This window comes from Lissotriton vulgaris, chromosome 2_1 (assembly GCF_964263255.1).
Source record: "Lissotriton vulgaris chromosome 2_1, aLisVul1.2, whole genome shotgun sequence".
Taxonomy (NCBI): Eukaryota; Metazoa; Chordata; class Amphibia; order Caudata; family Salamandridae; genus Lissotriton; species Lissotriton vulgaris.
In genome coordinates, this window is record NC_141687.1 from 2044494799 (window position 1) to 2044515997 (window position 21199).

At 43.4% G+C, this 21199-nt stretch overlaps 1 protein-coding gene across 1 annotated transcript in view; it reads right to left on the minus strand.

Moving 5' to 3' along the window:
* SLC12A1 (solute carrier family 12 member 1) overlaps nucleotides 1-21199 on the minus strand; it is a 436328-nt gene that overhangs the window by 403559 nt on the left and 11570 nt on the right. The window contains exon 2 of the mRNA XM_086958279.1: nucleotides 5344-5931. Coding sequence (XP_086814405.1) covers nucleotides 5344-5745 — 402 coding nt within the window. The 5' untranslated portion in view covers nucleotides 5746-5931. The remainder of the gene's footprint in view (nucleotides 1-5343; nucleotides 5932-21199) is intronic.

Genomic DNA, 21199 nt, shown 5'->3' on the forward strand with positions numbered 1-21199 from the left:
TAGGTCTGTTTGTCTCTGTCATTGTGAGTGAGTCTCCATCGATGCTCGCGGTGCTTGTAGTGGCACAGAGAGCATCAGAGGCCATTGTTGTACCAGCTGGCATGGGGCCTGGTCCTGGCAGCAGTCTTGATTCTGAGGAGGGCCCGGGCATCTGCGCAGGTGGGGACCCATTAGTTAAATTTGTGCAGGTGTGACGAGCAGAGATTATGTTCTGTGTTCCAGGTTTTGTCAAAGACAGTGTTCCAGTTGAGGCAGGAGATCTTGGGGGGAGGAGGGGTTTCTTGAGTGATGGTTGAAGTGATGATCAAAACAAACAAGCTATGTGGCTATCGAAGTGTTCCCAGTTATATAACTGCAGAAGGAGGTGGCGGGTGGGATCCAGGGTCGTTTTTTCTTTGTATTTATTCAGAATTTTAAACTGTGAGTATATGCTGCAGAATATGTTGCATACTGACAGCGGATGTATTCGCTGTAATATGGCGATGTTAAAGAGCTATGCACAATGCAATGTTGGACTGGAAACCAGACTGCTTAAGCGCTAGCAGTGCACACAATGGTGAACCGCAGTGATACAAGTATGTACTGCAGTTTGTATGTAAATCTGGAAAACTTAATAAAGTGTGTGTTAAATAAAAAACAAACAAGTGAGTGGTCAGCCCAAGTGAGAGAGGTGGGTTTGTTAATCACAATATTATTGAAATTATTGAAGACAGGTTCCAGCAGTTGGCCAGTGATTGGGTGGGGTCTCATACTCGTTGAGAGAGGTGGAGTGTTTTCAGACTATCTAGGAGATTAGTGGTATTCGAGTAGGTAAGAAATTGAGGTCCTCGAATGGGATGAAGGAGCTGGAGTCGACTAAAAGAAGAAACTTATTTCTGTAATGGAGTTTCCAAACTCGGCTCTTGGTCCCGGTGGTCAGTAGAGCAGGGCTCCTCCCAGGATGGTAGTACTAGAGATGTTGAGTTTGAAGGCCAGGCATTCCAGTTTGTCCTTGATGTTGTTGGCATCTGTGAGGGTGTAGTGGGTGTGTTCCTTCTAGATAATTGCGGGTCCTCCTCTGGGTTTGCTGGGCCTGCCCTGGTTAGCTTGAATCCCCGGGAGCATGGCAGCCACAATGCTGGGGCTGACATTGAGAGAGAGACAGTATTCAGGAGGAAGAAGTCACTGGGGGGTGAGTGTGGTGTCTGTCAGCATTGTCGGATTTTGGGAGTGCCAGTGTAGTGGGGTGGTGAAGGTTTCTGGACAGATTGAAGGAGAAGCAGCTGCTAGCACAGGAGAATGCATCTTCAATGTTGATCAAGGAGGTCCTGGGTTTGAGCATGGAAGGATGTAGGGCCCGATGTAGGTAATTCTAATTTACCACTTCTAAAATACCGAATCATACCGATTCGGTATTTAAGAAGTGGTAAATTAGAGGGGGGGAAATGTAGGTAATTCAGAATTGATAAATACCGAATCGGTAAGATTCGGTATTTACCGATTCTGTAAATACCGAATCGGTATCCCCCATTGATGCCTATGGGCCTTGAAGCCCATAGGAATCAATGTGGAATACCGAATCGGTATTTACCGATTCGGTAAATTCAGAATTTTGCAAAGGTGCAGACCTTGGCCAGAGGCTGTGCCCTTTGTCAAACTAGTCCTACGTATGGCTGAAGATCGTGCCCAGTGGAGGTTTGATGTTTGCACAAGGTTGGTAGCAGGGTCTTGATGGAGCAATGAGTCCACGTCCTGATGCAGACTGAATACAGGGTCTGGCAGTAGGCGATGACTGAGATGTAAAATTGTAAAAAAAAAATGTAAATTGATACTTGCATAGCACACTTCTCACCTGCAAGGGTTCAAGGCGCTTGTACGAATACCGCTGTGGAATCCATCCTGGCTTTCTCTGTGAGGCATCCACTCCTGGGCACCCCCAAGGTGGAGGCCTTAGCGTTGTGGGGGCCGTTGTGGAGATTAAGCAAGCTATTGCCCAGAATTGCAGAGTGGGACTCCATGATTGGAATAGGCACCGAGGCAAGAATTATCAGGTCCGTGGAATTTTAAGCCCAAGACCCGCTGAGGCGGGGAATTGAACCCTGGTCCCAGGCTAGACCTCTGCATCAGGGTCTGCCGCTCTAACCATTGAGCCATACTTCTCCATGTCATGTCATGTCATGTCATGATTGATATAATTTATTATGTCATTTAACATGTCATGAGTGATGTAATGTGTGAGGTTATAAGCAGTGCATGATGGGGCACAGTTATAGCAGATTGACTAAACTAGAACTGGAATATTTCAGTGTTTTTGGTTCTTTAGTTCTTTAGTGTATAACATCACTTTAATGCTTGTTATTTTAATGACTTTCTGTTTTTTTTCTTTACACATAAGTGAAGAGCTCAGAACCTAACATTACTATAATGTCACCTAAACTTTGTTTTTTCTCAGAAAAAAATAAAAATATATATATATGTATAAATATAAATGCATATACATAATATAATATACATATATCTCTATCTGTGTGTATATCTATCTATCTATATATATATATATATATATATATATATATATATAGATATATATATAAAAATCTGTGTATATGGTCTATGGATATATATGGACATGATGTTATCAATAAATAAATTGCACTTACTAGTTCAGAGTCTATGCCCATATTTGTCAGCGCTGAGAGATTTAAAACCCCACACCATTTGCTCAACCCTCCTTCCCTTGGTATTTGAGCAGTAATAATGATACAGTTGTTTTTAATCAGGCTTTCTTTGTAATAATTTTTAGTTTGGCCAGTGTACTTTACCAGCAAGTTCAAAATTGTAAGAGAAAAAATGGCAACTGCCAAAATCCAATGTAAATACTTACAAATGTGGGTTAATAGTCTATTCTATTTTTTAACAGAAGCAAACAAGGGATTCATGCACTGTGTCACTTTAAATAGATAGAGAGTTATAGTGAGTCCAACTAACTATAACGTGGGAATTTCAATAGTTTTGTATGAGTAAAATGTCCAGCTAACTATAACTGGTGTTAAACCTATGGTTTTTTCAATGAATTTCAAAGGTTTTTTAAATGCTAATTCCTAAATATAACGTGTGTCAAACCTATGGTTTTTTCAGTGAATTTCAAAGGTTTTTTAAATGCTAGTTCCTAACTATAACGTGTGTTAAACCTATGTTTTTTTCAGTGAATTTGCAAGGTTTTTTAAATGCTAATTTCTAACTATGAAGTGGGTGAAAGTGATGATTTTCTAGTGAATTTCCAATATTTTTAAAATGCTAATTTGTAAATCATTTTTTTAAAATAAATGTACTTTTTAGCAAACTGCCTTTGTATATTGTAATACATTGACTGTATTATGTAATATGCAACAGCACATGTATTTTTTATGATTTACATAAAGTTGAACACTATACTGTAAATCTTCAATCCAGATGTAAACAGTCAAATTTGTATTTTTTTATTTTGTGTGTTTTTTTTAGACCGTCAGGGCTCTTCTGGGATCCCCTGAGAAGGTCTAGGGGGTCAGGGGGTCTCCACCTTGCCTCCTTTTCACGTATTCAAACTTTTATGTAGTTTTATGAAGATCGGGCAAAACGCCATTTTGAAGCGACTTGCGCTACCGGGTGCGCGCACCTCGCAAATTTTTTTTTTTTTAAAGATTTTTATTGCCCGTCGGGGTTCTTCTGGGACCACCTGAGAAGCTCTAGGGGGTCAGGGGGTCTCTAACTTGCCTCCTTTTCACGTTTTGAAACTTTTATGAAAATCGGGCAAAACGCGACGTGTGCAACCGGGTGCGCGCACCTCGCAATTTAATTTATTTTTTAAAAGGGGGGGTTTTGCCCGTCAGGGTTCTTCTGGGGCCACCTGAAAAGCTCTAGGGGGTCAGGGTGTCTCTACCTTGTCTCCTTTTCACGATATCCACTATAGTTTTTCCCACTATTGTGTCTTGGCGGTGCGCGCTATGTGCGCGCACCTCGCGATTTTTTACAAAATAAAAAGGGTTTTTTGGCCGTCGGGTCCTTAATAGACCCCCTGAGAAAACCTAGGGGGTCAGGGAGTCTCCACCCTGCCCCCTTTCCACATTCTGCACCTTTGCTTTTTCAATATGTTGCCTCGCACTGACAAAATGGCGGACAACACTTCCTGACTTCCACTGAATCGAATGTTGACAGACGTCAAACAGCAAATCAGAATTCCGCTCGCGCACAAGAGTGCGCGCACGGGTGCATGCACGGGTGCGCGCACTGTGCGCGCTTATAGATATATAATTAGTTTCAACTTCAATTTTCTCAGCAATTACTGGAGGGATTTACACAATTTAAAGAAAAGGGCCATCTGCGAACCAAACTCTAACTGATTGCCAAATTTCTTGTAATTCCATTCAGCCGTTCGGGCTGTAGCCTTGTCTAATCGTCCTATGGAAAATAACATGGGGAAAACACGTTTTGGGACCCCCCTTTTATCTCAGCCCCCACTTGACGAATCCCCCAAAATCTTTCAGGGAAGGAGCGGAGCGAAGCGGGCCATCTTCTTTGAGAAATTCGCGAAGATTCATCCACCGGCGTCAAAGTTATTCCCAATAGAATGTTCCAGATTTCCTATGGAAACTAGGTCCTAACTATAACTACCTACTGGCGACTGCCAGTAGGTTGTATATATATATATATATATATATATATATATATATATATATATATATATATGTGGTAAAACATTCCTATTTGAAAATTAGGCAGTGGCTAAGCGACTGACAAAACAGGTGTGAAAAGGAATGCTGTACTTATGTAGAGGTCTGTTTCTTTAAATATTTTTATAAAATTAAATATGCATTAGGGGCCAAATTTCTAAAAACTCATACCTGCCCTTACATATTCAACCCACTGGTTTCATGTCTGCATTAACATCTCATTGCTCATTTACTTCAACCTGCTCTTCAGGAAAGTCTTGAAATTCAACAGTTCCTATTTTTAAAAAATGGCATTCAAATAAAGAGTGCAAGGTCTTTACGAGACTTTAAGAAAAAAATGTTGAATTCCTGCAGTGTCTGAGTTGCAGGTATTTCGCTCTCCGCCAGTGTCTGCACTACATGGTAACACAGTGAAACACTTTGCATGCTACTTCTTTAACAACGCATGGTGGTTTCATGTTTTATTTAATTGATGTGTCAGTGTGGACTGAATCCTGTATCAACACTAAGACGAAAACTATACCAGAAGAAGTAATTATAAAAACGTTATTACAATATGGCACAATGTTATTTTAACCATGTGCAATGTAAGTAGATAATTCGATTTTGCAAACGTTGGGAGTATAAAAACACGCAGCACATATCTTAAGCTTACCTTGGAGAGTTGTTCGTGAAGCTCTGACAAACTTGGCCTGGGTAATTTGGCACCGGTGACGCTGCCAGTATTTCGATAATAGTCAATTTTAGGAACAGCTTCCATTGTGTTATGGCCAAATGTCTTGAGATAATATGAGTTATTGTGTGTGTCGTATGTGTGAAAGACTCCATCCGATTTGACAGTGTCCCCATGGTTGAGGATGTTGCTATATCCAGGCCGATAGTTTATTCGAAGTCCATGGCGGTCATCACCAAAAGATGTCTCCTCATAAAGCGGGGGGTCTTTGTCTTCTTGGAAGGCTGCGTTATCATGGCCTTCGGTGATAACATTGACCTGAAAGCGGGTAGGACTGCTGGGATTTCCATCGAAGAAAACATTTGGGGAATTATTCATTGACATGGTAAGGTAATCTGTCTAAGGACTCTGAAGCTCAGAATTTATCTATCACTAGAACTGTTCTTATATTAGCAACAAGCACAAATTAGGGTATATGATCAGAATGGCATAGCTGCAATGATTCAGATGACACTTGCTTGAATACTTCCACCCAAGACGTCTTCTTGCGTTTATTGTAGATCTCCCCTGCTGCAAAAAAAAATCTAAATTAATGAAACAAGAAACAGACTCTTGGTTTCCTACTGACTCGTGCTGCAAACATTTTTATTTCTGTAGGAATGAACTAGGAACACATGATTGATTGATTTCATTAATATATATAAGAATAATATACAGCGTGTTTTACCAATGTAAATGCATATCAAATGTTTGTCACATATTTCCATGACCTATCTTTTCAAAGATATTGGTCAGGAAAGACATATAAAGATAATGCGCTTGACAGTGGATCCCTCTGATCGACAGCACCTGAGTTGCTATCCTTTTGTTATTCTTACCTCATCTATACCTGTGAGGTTGTGTGTGCACATTGTATCACACCCACTGTCACAATGCTATTCCTTACAGAACTCAACAGTTATAAACAAAAGCACGGGTGCACCACTTATTAATATTCAACAAGAACAAATATAAAGTCTTTCTTCAACAACTGTGTTTTTCCTGTTTCCGTTTTGTTGGCAGAGACGCTCGGCACCCTGTGAACTCCCTGATGGCATGCTTTGAAGACTAATACCAGCTGCAGGCCTTAATTAATGGCATAATTATCTATGAAGCGTGTGACTTATGATTTGCGCCTGATCAGGCCCGGGCTGGCAATAGCGGGCACCGGGCAATCCCCCGGTGCCCCCCAAGGGTGGGGGCCGGTTTTGAGCCCCTGGGGGCCGATTTTGCTACAGGGCCATTTTTGCAGCATAGCTGCAAAATCGGCCCTGCAACAAAATTGGCCGAAAACCGGCCCTCGCAAAGCGCTCGGCGGCACCTCCAACCCCCCCAGTGGGGAGGGGGGGCCGGCCGAGCACTTTGCCAGGGCCGGTTTTGGTTCCCAGTCCGGCCCTGCGCCTGATGCTGTAAATATATGGGGACACCTCCTTGACTGATGGGTGGCAACTTTCAGGATTGACTTAAGCTGGTGGAAGGAAGTGCATATTAGCTGACATGCTCTCGTCATACTAGGAACATGAAAGCTTTGGATTAGATCTAATTATATCCTAGATCTCATTATGGATCACGCCTGAATAGGAGCCTCGTGCACATTCTTGTTACCTATCATCCTGATGTTTGGATTGATACGTTTTGCCCACGCACTGACCTTATCTTGCCTCTTCATATCTTTGGAGGAAGTCGTCCTGCATTTGGGGAATAACTAATGCCCTGAATAAGTCCGCACCAAGGACGAAATGCGTCGGCTGTGCCGTTGTTCACAAGTGATGCTCATGACCTTGTTTTTATGACAGAATCTTTTAATATTGGAATAAAGGAAAAAACATTTTGGGAAAAGCACAGTTGTTGAAGAAAGACTTTATATTTGTTCTTGTTGAATATTAATGAGTGGTGCACCTATGCTTTTGTTTATAATTGTTAGGACAGACAATATAGAAAACTTTATGCACCATTTTTATTTTGGTGATACATTCTCACACTCATTCAAAAATTGCTGCTGTTCTTTCAGAAAATACAACTGTATTTTTATTAAACATTTGATGTTATGTTATATTGATCTGTTTAGCGCACTAATCACCCAAGAGGGCATCCAGGCACTTAGGCAGGTGTGTAGGTGTGAGGTCCTCAAAGTGCTTATACAAAGAGCCAGGTTTTCGGCTTCTTGTTTATATTATCCAGTCGTGCAGGGTACTATTGGAACTACACAGCAGAATGTGTGCGAGTGAGAGTGAGGCAGAGTTTTGGTGTCTGGTGGGTTGCTGAAAGTGAATGCGGCTGCTCAGATATTCTGGTCCTGTGGGTTTACGGCTTGGTAAGTGTGATTGAGAAGTTTAAATTGGCTGCGCTTGTGAAGCTTCTTGAGGTATGGTGTGATGTGGGTGCGGCTGATGGACCAGTTAAGAAAAATGCAATAGCAATATCAATATTATTTAACTTCTATATATTGTTTTCTTTTGTTAAGATGATATATTCAGAATATCCCCTAAGATCACTACCATGCAAATATTTATATTTATTTTTATAGTTTCACTCAAAGTGATCAACACTAGTCTTTCAATACTTGACTGAAAGACTATCTTATAGATTGCCACCAAATGAAATTTGCCCATCCCAAAGTTTTGCTGCGGATAGCACTTTCACCACTGTTTTATTGTTATAGAGTGTGGGATCCTATGATTTGTTTGCTAATATGTCACTTATTTCCAGTGCTATTGATGTTTACCCACAGCTATTTTCCGATGATAGCCATTCTATTTTATAGTACATGGTTCCTAACTCAACTTACCATCGTTGTCTGTTTATGCCCCAGATACACTACTAAACTTTCAGAATTTAGATGTCTTTTCTTTCAACAGATCAGACTCCTGGATGCTAGTAGTCCTTGTCTGTTAGACTGTGCCTTTATTGGCATGATCAGCCCTCACCTTTTTGGCTGCTGACCTGATGTTTTGACCTTGTTTTACTAGCCCTACTACTTGAACGTGTTTGCCACTGCTGTGCAGTGTCAAAGCACAGTGGATCAGTGTATATATGATTGTCTGATTTGAGTTAGCTGTAAGTCCCTTGTTATGGAGTAAGACCTATATCAGGGGCATGTATCTCGAATGGCCCCCCTTGGGCCTTCCACACTGGTTGTGCCATCCACAAAGGTAGCTCATCGATTGGGCCACAGGTTTGCTCTAGTGGAGCCTGTGTTCATGAGTTACAGTAATGCGATTTGGCATGTATAAAGTGCCATGGTTCTGCATGTCTCTTGCTATAGTAAAGTTCTCCCTGGTGACAGGGTGCAGTGTTGTCAAGAGGTTGGGCAGTTGTGTCTATGTGTTACCTGCAAGAGACGTAAATGACACCAGATGGTGTGTTCACTATGATAGGCCCTACTTCTCACATTGGATTAGCATGAGGGGGTGTAGGGAAAGGCTGTCGAGCATTATTTTCTATGTGCAGAGTAGCAACAGTGTTTGGTATCGATGAATTCATAATGGAGAATCCCCTCCTGGAGTGGCGGCTGCTTGACATTATGGTGTTGGAAATGTCATTTTGGGAAAGTGAAAATGTATTATTTAGAAACCATCATTATTATTCAAAATTAAATAATCTACAGTGATGTAGCATTACAGAAACAGAAAAGTTAAAAAAAAACCTCTGTTAGGCTTTTGAGTTTTAGGAAGACAAATATACCCACAACAGTCTCAAAATATGACAACCTATGAGAGGATTGGTAAACTTAAAAGTAGGAAATTAGGTTTTAGCTCTGAAGGCAGCAGCATCAATTTACTCACTTCCTTACTCACACGTAGTTGACAGGAACAAATGCAGGAATATTCGGCTTTCTTCTGCTTAGCTTTACCACATCAGAAATGCAATACAACATGTTAAACATGCCTTCCAACACCATTACGAATACCAGTAAAACCTTTCCCAAACATCCAGCATATCAAATTAGACAGCCCATACACATCTTCACGTGCACATAGAGGCACAAACCCAATCTTGTTAGAAGTGTTCTACCTTGCAATAAAACAAATTGCCCGCCCATTCCAAAACCAATCACTATAAACCTCATTATGAACAACTAATCACTAAAGCCAGCTTGCTGACAAAGAGAAGCTGCCCTAATAGCACATGCCATCGCAACCTGACAGGCACTGGACAACTGTTCATCCCATGAAAGAAGATCCATGGCAGTGTCCTAAAACTTTAACATGCTGACACAATTTCTCACATCAAAACTCCAACTTGACTTGCTTCTTCCTTTCATTCTATTAGGAATCATCACTAATGATGTCACTAAATAGATATATAACTTAAGACAGTAAAGCCTCACTGGCACAGGTCACTGAACCATGAAGAACGGGAACCCCGAATGGCTTACAGGGCTATGAGGTAATACAATAGTAGAAGTGTTCTACATGAATGTTGATGATAACATACATCACATTCCCTGTGAATGCATTTTTAGGTCTCACCTCCAGACTGTTTGACATCTTTTGTGATCAATACACGATACAGACAGAGTAGGCTTTGGGTCTGTCGCTTACTCATGATTGAAAGGCTTTCTTGTTTATCTCACTTCCCTTCTGATTTGGTGGCTTTCCTCCCTATTCCTATATCCTCACCAAAGATCATTTCAGTCCTGGTGTGTTTTGATTTGATGCCATATGTCCTTCTAATCCTGACGTCAGGCCATGCATTGCACCTCATATGAGGAACTATTTTCTCTCCCTCCCTATCTGTCCCCACTTCCGTCACCTCACCACCTATAGCCTCCTATTTATTAAAAACAACCTCCTCTTGCCTACTTGCCCACTCTGCCTCATCGGGCTCTAGTCATCAGTTTCCACTGTGTAATCAGGCGGCTATCTTTACACACTTTTTTTAACCATTTTAAGCAGGCCAGGTTTGGATGTGAAATCGTGTGGTAGTTGTCTTTCAATGAATTTTATTATGCTTTAAGAATATTAATTTCTTTGAACATAAAAAATGTATTTAAGATGGCCACTGTGCATGTACACAAACACTGCAGTTATGTAAGAAAAAACATGTATTGATAAAGCCAATAGGATTCATGGGCAAGATCTATTGGCTTTGCTAATGCTGGTTCATTTACTCTCAGCCGTTCAAATGTTGTAAGAAGGCCAAAGTATATATATTGCCAAGCTGAGGCTAAGGTTTCGGGCCTATAAATCAAGCTCTAAAATGTCTTTATTTGTGTGCAAGGAGTATACACCCCTTAAAACAGGGGGGGTGCCACATATATGAGTATATACACCCTCCTTTACAGGCCCCCAGGACCCCGCGCACAATTTAGTGAAGACATCACGGAATTCATCACTCCACACGCGCTCCCCTCCGAGGAGTACATCCTTTTGGGAGACCTCAACTTTCACCTTGAAAAGAACAACGACCGCAACACCACCACCCTTTTGGACAACCTCGCCAACCTCGGACTTAAACAACTTGTCACTACCCCCACCCACATCGCAGGTCACACACTCGACCCTATCTTCACCTCCAGCAAACATGTCTCCTTCAGCCACACCACAGCTCTCCTCTGGACTGACCACAGCTGCGTTCACTTTACCTACAACAAGCCCACATCCAACAACCACTCCCAACCCACTCTGCAAAGAAACTGGAATAAAATCACCATCGACCAGATCTCCTCTTCTCTTCTTCAAAACCCCCCAGCCCACTCCTCAAACCCAGACCAAGCAGCCACCAACCTCACCCAATGGCTATCCAACAGCGCCGACATCCTAGCACCACTGAAAAAACGACAAATCAAACTAGGCAACAAGAAGGCTTCCTGGTTCAACGATGATCTTAAGAAATCCAAGAAACTCTGTCGCTCCCTTGAGAAGGCCTGGAAAAAAGACCCAACCACCAGCACCAAGGACGCCTTCAAAAACGCCACCCGCATACACCACCAACTGATCCGGAATGCCAAGAAAGCCGCTCTCAAGGACCGACTAGATAACAACGCCCACAACAGCAAAGAATTATTCAACATCGTCAAGGAATTTACCAACCCCTCTGCCAACTCCAACGACATCACCCCCTCTCAAGCCCTCTGCGACTCCCTAGCCTTATTCTTCCACAGCAAAATTGCAGACATCCACAACAGCTTCGACAACCAACCCAAAGACCAACCCACCCTACCCCCTGCAGGACCCCCACCCCCCCTGAACATCCTCAATGACTGGAAGCCAATCTCCACTGACGACACCATCCGTCTGATGAACTCCATCCACTCAGGATCCCCCACAGACCCATGCCCTCACCACATCTTTAACAAAGCAGACTCCATCATAGCACCACACCTCCGAGACGTCATCAATTGCTCCTTCAACTCCGCAACCTTCCCGGAAAGCTGGAAACATGCCGAACTCAGCGCCCTCCTGAAAAAACCCACAGCTGACCCCACCGAACTCAAAAACTACCGCCCTATCTCACTCCTTCCTTTCCCGGCCAAAGTCATCGAGAAAGCGGTCAACAACCAGCTCGCCGCATTCCTCGAAACCAACAAATCCCTCGACTCCTCACAATCCGGCTTCCGAGCCAAGCACAGCACTGAAACCGCCCTCATCGCAGCAACAGACGATATTCGAAATCTACTGGACAATGGAGACACAGTCGCCCTCATCCTCCTCGACCTCTCCGCAGCCTTCGACACGGTCTGTCATAGCACCCTTTTACAACGCCTCAGAAACGTCGGAATCCAAGGAAAAGCACTGGAATGGATCACCTCGTTCTTCACCGGAAGAACCCAGAGAGTCCGCCTTCCACCATTCAAGTCCGAGGCCACTGAAGTCATCTGCGGCGTACCTCAAGGATCTTCACTCAGCCCCACCCTCTTCAACGTATACATGAGCCCCCTCGCGGTCATCGCACGCCAACACAACCTCAACATCATCTCCTACGCCGACGACACTCAACTGATCCTATCACTCACCAGAGACCCTAACACTGCCAAAACCAACCTGCATGAAGGAATGAAAGAAGTAGCAGAATGGATGAAGCACAGCCGTCTGAAACTGAACTCAGACAAAACAGAAGTCCTCATCCTAGGCACCTCCCCCTCCGCCTGGGACGACTCTTGGTGGCCAGAGGCCCTTGGAAAAGCACCCATCCCGACGGACCACGCACGGAACCTGGGCGTCATCCTGGATTCCTCACTCTCGATGAACAGACAAGTCAATGCCGTTTCGTCATCCTGCTTCAACATTCTTCGCATGCTCAAAAAAACATTTCGCTGGATCCCCACCGAAACTAGAAAAACAGTCACCCACGCCCTGGTCACGAGCCGACTGGACTACGGAAACACCCTCTACGCCGGTACCACCGCTAAACTCCAGAAAAAACTCCAACGCATCCAGAACGCTTCAGCCAGGCTCATATTAGACATCCCACGTAAAGAACACATCTCTGCTCACCTGAAAAACCTCCACTGGCTCCCCGTCAATAAGAGGATTACCTTCCGGCTCCTTACCCACGCACACAAAGCACTCTACGAAACGGACCTGAATGCCTCAACACACGACTGTCCTTCTACACCCCCTCCCGCCAGCTACGTTCCTCTAACCAAGCCCTGGCCACTGTACCTCGCATCAACAAAACCACCATGGGAGGTAGATCCTTCTCCTACCTGGCAGCTAAAACCTGGAACTCACTTCCCACTCACCTTCGCCTTACTCAGAACCACCTAGCATTCAGAAAGCAACTTAAAACGGGGATATTTGACAAATAATTTCCCCATCCTCCTTCAAGCGCCTTGAGACCCTCTGGGTATGTAGCGCGCTATATAAATTTATTGACTTGACTTGACTTTACTTGACAATAGTCAAAATAACCCAATGCAGTAGTAGCTAAAACCTGGAGTAAATCCATTACCACCCATGGCCAATCATTGTGACTGCAACATCCTCCTATAAATATTTATGGAGGCACAGCTTAAAATAGCACTCCATAGTAAATAAAGTTAAAATAAACTAATTTATTTTGACTTGTTAAAAATATGTATACATTTAATTTACTGCTTAAAAAGTATATACCAATTAAAACATATTCTATACTATTTTAATACGTTTTTAAATTAAAAAGAAATGTAACTAATTAAAAACATTATTACATTCATTTAAGTTAGTTCTATACATAACTTTATGCAATTGCCAATATTTATGACGTAAATACAATGACTTTCTTTAGGTGGTGTTATATGAATTAAATATTTACCTCAAAATTAAATGAATTGTATAAAGTTATGACTAATAACTTTTCACATATAGTCAGAGTTCTCCATTGGCAGGATGGAGCTCTCCCAATGTCAAAGTATAGGAACATGTTTTAAAGTTTTTTAAACTATTTTAAAGCAGCAAAATATGTATATGTTAAATATTATTGTGAATTAATTGAATATATTTTATTTATTTATTGATGTGGAGGTGGAGATTAACGCTCACAGGTTTGTGAGTTGCATTTTGTAGTACTACTATAGTACTACTTTACACACTACAAAATGCAGTTTGTGAATATAGCCCAAAGTGTTTACAATGTCTCCTAACACTATCATATCCATTAGTTAGTCTAGTCTATGAACTATGACATCTTGGCATTGACCACTGTCAAAAATCAATGTGACACTAGGTGAAAAAGCCAGAGAAGACAATTCCTGAGAGATTCTACAGGTCAACTAATGTGAGCCATGAGAGAAAATCACTCATAGCTATTCAAAAATTGTCATTCATCAAATGAGGGCATATATTTATGACTGTAATTTTGAAGCTTTCAACTATTTTATGGTACTTTCGGGACAATTGATATAATTAAGTGCAAGTTACATCAAACCAATGTTTTTGCACCTCATTTGCCGAGCAGGGCTAACTAACTGTACTTATGCTCATTTGCGTGCATAAGTGACCTATCCTCGTGGGCTTGCCATGCATTTACCACCACATATATCCTGGTGTTACTTTCCCACACAAACACGAGTGAGTGCGACTTGACCTCATCCCTTGACAGGTGCTAGGGTAAACACAGGCACAACATTTACTACAACCCTGTGAGTGACCGGTTGCACCCAGAGAGTTTGCTTCTGGGAGGTGTTAACCGAGTGGGTGCTTTGAGTGCTGGTAATGCTGAATCTTTTTTTCTATAGATAATAGATGAAGATACCATCTCTAATCGCTCAAGTTTACAAGGCTGGGATAACATAGGTTATTGCTGAATTAATGCCTCTTTAAGTTGTAGGACCATAAATTGTTTCATAAGCGGTACATTTGTGGGAGCTAAAGCAGCATGCCCCTATAGAAATGTTACTTTGAAAACAGAGTAGATCAAATGATGCATGAATCTTCAGGTTTTTTGTTAACCATAAATTGAAATCACTGGATTTCTAGTTTTGCAGTTTATTCATGCAGTTCATTGCTTTCCTGCTCCAGTGATCTGTTGGTAACCTACAGGTCAGAGTTACATTTGCTAACAAGGCAAATGTCGCCCTCTATCCTTTTCTATGTTATTAGAAACGTACACAGTATTATAACCATTATTATTATTACTACTATTATTGTTATCATTATTATTTTGTTATTATTGTTAATTTTAGTCGTCATAGGACAATCTCACTTGTAGTATTCCAAAGTCTAAACATTTCGGGGGTGTCTTCCTTACCTTGGTGACTGCGGGGGGAGATAGTGCACATGAACCTAAGTGTACTATGGTCCAGAGTTACTAAAAATGAGGGAGTGTGTTTGAGGTTGAAACTCTACAGCTCTGGCTCCCGGGTCATGAAAAATATTAAAAATAACATTGTAAACAGCGCTCAAAATACTGTTTAAGCCCCACGCTACGCATTGTGCCGCAGCACAAATGTGGCAAAGCATGACATTTGTCTGGTCTGCAATTTGTACAGAAAGCATTCGCAGAGCATTATAGCAGCGCTTAACCCAGAAAACACGGTTCTAAATGTCTGAGTGAAAAAATTTATCCATCTTCCATATAAAAGGTTTAGGCCCTCAGGTGGCTCCCCAGGAAGCCCAGTCCAATGAACAACTAGCTGCTACACCTAAGCTTCTGCTCCCAGTTACGGCTGTTAGATGTAATTATACTGCTGCTAGCATCTGATGACACTTGAAAATTAATGTTCTATTGTATGTATTTATTTTAAACTTGTTTTTATACCATCTAAGATCGATTTTTGTAATATGGATTGGTTTTATAACATTGTTTTTTGTAAAGGTTTTAATGAACCATAACAATATATATTGTGTATGGTTCATTAAAACCTTTACAAAAAACAATGTGATAAAACTAATTTGTACTTGAGCGAGTGCCATCCCCCCCCCCAAAAAAAAAATATATATATATATATATATCGGCTGAAATTTTCAGGAAAATGGCACATTTTGTATCTGAGCAGCCCTTGAAAATTTGGGGGGGTTTTGTCGAGGGGGGGCCGAGAAAAAAGGGGGGTCCCAAAACGCGTTTTTCCCATGTTAATTTCCATAGGGCGGTTGGACTCACTTTTAGCTCGAACGGCTGAATGTATTTGCACGAAACTTGGCAAAATTGTAGGGACTGTTAGCCCGATGTGCCTTTGCTAGGTCTCAATATATGTGCTCCAGTAGTTTTTGAGAAATTAACGTTCAAAACAAGATATATATCTGTAACAGCGCTCCGGGCAGCGATCCGGTCCGCTTACTTTTCGCGAAACGGAACTTTGCGCGCAGAAAGCTGATTGGCTCTCCGGTGTCTGTCAACATTCTAAACAGTCCGGAGCGGCCGCCATCTTATCTCTCGGTAGGATCGAGAGAGAAGAAGAGGTGAAAAACGAAGGGGGAATTTATTGAAAGGGGGCAAGGTATACCCCTCTTGACCCCCTAGGAATGTTGTTGGGGTTATTAAAGGGTCCCGTGGGGAAAATAAAAAAAAAATGATTTTTCACGGTAGAAGCGCTTCACGGGCCGCGAACTGGGCCGCAAACTGGTAGCGAAACGGGAATTCGCCATTTTGTGCTTCGTTTTAATTGTTTAGAGACAAAAATTATCGCCGTACATCGGCCACAATGCATGAATATCGCTGAAAAGTCAGCGATATTCATGCATTATCCAGCAAATGCTCTTAGCCATGTTATCCACCTTCCATTGGATAACATGGCTAAAAACTGCTCTGTGCGTGAGCTTTTTTTTTTTTTTTGCTGCGTGACGTTTGTTAACGTTCGATTCGATGGAAATCAGGAAGTGTTGACCACCATTTTGTCACTGCGAGTAAATATTTTGTTATAAATGAATCCTTATTGATAAACATTGTCTGCGCCATCTTGCGTTTTTGTCCAATGCCACAATTTTGTCGTGCACGGCAGCCATTTTAGATGCCTTGACCAGGGCCACTCTCTGCACGCCGCCGATCCTCAGCATGGCTCCCCACCCTCGCAAGCATCTCCCCCACGCACTGGTCACCCCCGCTCTTTCTCTCATGCATGGGCCATATACTTCCCCCCATCTGCGCTGCTCTTCTCTGAGAATCACACCCTGTGCCCGCCCGACACCTCCCTTTCACCCTATTCACTACCGCACCCTCTGACACTCCTCTTCCTCTGTGTCCGATTGTCCAGGCCGGACCGAGGCTATCACCTAGCCCTGCGGATGTAGTTTATGGCCCCAGCTGTAGAGTATCCAGACATGCCAACCCTCCCGATTCAGGCGTGAGACTACTGATTTCAGTGCTAGTCTCCCGCCTCCCGATTCCTGCAAGCAAAAACCCGGGGGCATATTACCAACAACTAGCGATAATTTTTGTCTCTAACTTGTTTAGAGACAAAATTTATCGCCGCACATCGGCGAATTTTATCGCACATAAACCTTGCTATTAGCAAGGTTTATCGCAAATGCGATAAAAAACGGCCGCAATGCATGAATATCGTTGAAAAGTCAGCGATATTCATGCATTATCCAGCAAATGCTCTTAGCAATGTTATCCACTTCCCATTGGATAACATGGCTAAAACTGCTCAGGGCAGGTGTTAGGTTTTGGAGATATTCGCGCTTAGCGCGAATATCTCCAAAAGTTGGTAATAGGAGATAGCGATGGTTAGGGACTGTTTCCAGTCGCTAAAATCTTGGCACGCCCACTTTGCATGTCATTAGTGATAAATATCACTGATATGCAAAGCGGGGCCCAAGATGGTCGCTATCTCCTTTTAGCTGTCACTAACTGGTGTTAGCGACAGCTTGGTAATAGGGAGATAATTTTATCTCTTTTTTTTTTGGCTTTTAAAGCCAAAAAAGCGGAAATAAACCCCCTTGATAATATGCCCCATGATTTCTCGGGGGTTTCAGCTGACAGGGCTTGGTATTGTGTTACGTGCTAATTCTTCCAGGAAACGTCAGAGAGTCGATGCAGGGGTTCTAGAAGGGGTGATAAACCATTTAAGCCTCATGAACAAGCGCATGGTCTTTTAAAGATTTGTGAAGTACTCCGGGCGGCGGTGTGTGTGTGCCCTCTTTCAGGAGCGGGCGGGGGGGGCACTGCCAGCAACTTGCCAGGCCAGGCAGTGTTCAACACGTGCATCACCCTTTCTCTGCCTGCTATTGCGCTCCATGCTTCGGAAAGGTAAGAAAAAGAACGTGCATTTGAGTTTGAAATGTCCGATCTTGTAGCAGTACACTTGCAAAGCCCACACATGACAATAACCCGATTCAAGGCCCCATTCACCCGATTTTTTAAACATATATAGCACTCCAACAAAGTTAGATTTTAAAACTTTATTAACTTTTAACTATAATGAACGGAACAAAAACTGTAAAAACATTTAAACATTTTTCACTCAAAAAAGCAACAATGGTCAGAAGCTGTCTTTTGTGCGAATAGTCCCAAGGCAGCACAACGTGCTGAGTTCTGGACGGCACCCAGGTGATGTCACCTGGGTGCCGCACTGGTTTTTGGGATCCTACAATGCTGCTCCGAAAATTGGCGTGGGGTGTCCCGGGTGGGGCGGGGGGAGGCCTCGTCAGTAGCGGTCTGTTGTGCGAATAGTCCCAAGGCAGCAGAACGCGCTGAGATGTTGATGGCACCCAGGTGATGTCCAGTAAACTGCCGCACTGGTTTTGGTATCCTACAATGCTGCTCCGAAAATTTGCGTGCGGCGGCCCGGGGGGGGGGGGGGGGGGGGCGTGGGGGAGGCGGCGTGAACGGGCCTCCCCAGGTGGCGGCCATCCAGCTGAGTTGCGCCCGCTCTTGCGGCTACAGCGTCTCGCTCACCATGTTGTTGAGTTGCTCCCACTCTTGCAGTGCAGCGATAGGCGCCTGCCACATGACTCTTAAAATGGCGGACGGCTCTTCGGTTTTGGGCCTGGTCCACTGAAATGGCCCTGGGACACCTTGGAACTCGGACGCTTGCCTGCTAGGGCTTGGGCTCCATTCTCGAAAAGCGTCCCCTCAGCCGTGAAGATTATACAAAAGTCTTGGGGGCCCCCGACTCCCGCAGGCTTCCGGTGGGGAGCGGCTGCCATGATTGCTCGCGGAATGACCACGACGGAGCCACGAGATGGTGGTGCTCTCATGCTGACGCCAGCTTCAGTCTGAATGATCCAGAAACAAGGTAGGGCTTTCATCATTTGGGAAAAAAAAAATTTCTAAACCAATGAAAAGTGTTATTTTTAGGTCATATGACCAAGCCTTCCATCTTTAGGAAACCAAAAGTAAAATGATCCAATGAAAAGTTTTATAAACAAGTCACATGACCTGTTATGCGGCATAGGGCTACAAAAAGCGTAGAAAATCCGTTGGCACGTGAGGCGGCGTCAGTAGCGGACCGATGTGCGAATAGGCCGAAGGCAGCACAACGCGTCGAGATCCGGATGGCACCGAGGTGGTGTCCAGCAAATTGCCGCACTGGTGTGGCCATCCTACAATGCTGCGCCGAAAGACGGCGTGTCCAGCTGAGTTGCGGTCACTCTTGCGGTACAGTGACTCGAACGCGCCGAGATCCGGATGGCACCGAGGTGGTGTCCAGCAAATTGCCGCACTGGTGTGGCCATCCTACAATGCTGCGCCGAAAGACGGCGTGTCCAGCTGAGTTGCGGTCACTCTTGCGGTATAGTGAGTCGAACGCGCCGAGATCCGGATGGCACCGAGGTTGTGTCCAGCAAGTTGCCGCACTGGTGTGGCCATCCTACAATGCTGCGCCGAAAGTCGGCGTGGGGTGCCCCGTTGGCTTATGAGGTGATGTCAGTAGTGGACCGATGTGTGAATAGGTCGGAACCAGCACAAGGCGCCAAGATCCGAATGGCAAGTCCTGGATGTTGAGTGCCTCAGTTGAGAGTTCTGAGCAGTGCTTGTAAGACTGTCTGAAGCTTATTTGCACCTGCTGCAGCTTCACTATTGCCCTGGTGTGGCCAAAGGTCGCACATGACATAGGCGGCCGGCTCCCGAGGTCCGGCGGAACTTTTTTCCTTTTCCTTTCTGCTTCTTTTCCTACAATCCGTTTCATCTGAAGACACGACCAGGTCCCTGAATGTGTGCAGGGGGACGCTATTGATTGAATGAAAATGGCGGCTTGACACAAAGCGGACTCAAGCGTTGCTGTTGATGCTATACAGACAAAAATTGGTTTTCAGTTTGTACATTCTTCAGGATTTTTTTTTCCATCCAAGTCTGATTGGGAGTTTGTAGAAAAATGGCTTCAGATTTTCCACATACTACTCTTCAACATTCTTCCTAAATGTAACAATGTGAAACTCACTAGGAGAACGGCTGTTTCTGTTTCCTTTCAAAATGCTGCCAACAATATTTTCTGAATGGAAGACACCATCTTGTAGCATAAAGGGCCGAAAGGGGTTCTGGTCTGGCCGATGGTTGGTGGAGACATTTTGACTATATCTTGGACCTGCCCGGCCTCGCCCAAAATGGCGCCGGTATAAATGGGACTCGTAACTCCTTGCCCGCAAATGTATATCTAGAAAATGTTATTGTAAGTGGCCCTGTCGTATTTTAATTACAAAATGTACGTCCACCGATTCCGCAACTGTTAGACACCTTTTTTCTTGCAACCTAATGGCCCGCTCGTTACGTTCCTCTACAGTGTAAATGTCTCCTCATCATATACGATTTCAGTTTGCTCCGTGGCCGGCCCACGTGGTTATAGGCCCGTATTTGTATACTGACATTTTCACAATAAAGGTTTTTAAAACAAAACACGGTAGTAGTATTTACATTGGTAAAGTTTTTACTTTTAGTCACTGTTTTCGAATCAGTAAAAGGCAAGTGAAATAAAGCAGTCCAATTACATGACGGATAAAAGGTATAATATGTAGGAACGCAGTAAAGATAAATGGTCAAGGGCAGTTGTGTTTTTCATTTCTGCAACATAAAGTGATCGATAAGAATCTGATAATCAGGCGTATCGGTGACTAAGACAGCAGGCCGAATCTCTTTTACTCAACGGCTCCGTCATGGAAGGAAGAAACGCCCTTTTTCTCGAAAAAGGAATATATTTTACTTGCAGGACAGTTGTAAATTTTCCGGGAAAGTACATTAGCCTGGAATATTATAACATATGTTTAAAAAAAAATAATGTTCGAAAACAATAAAAAGCGTAATTTTTAGGTCATATGACCAAGCTTTTCATCATTAAAATAACAAAAGTAAAATGAACCAATGAAAAGTTTTATTAACAAGTCACATGACCTGTTATGCTTACGTTACGCACTGCGCGCCGCGCCTCGGATCACTTCCGGGTGCGCTAACGCGGCGTGTCATATAACGCATTACGCGACAACGTAGGTCAAGAATATAGTCA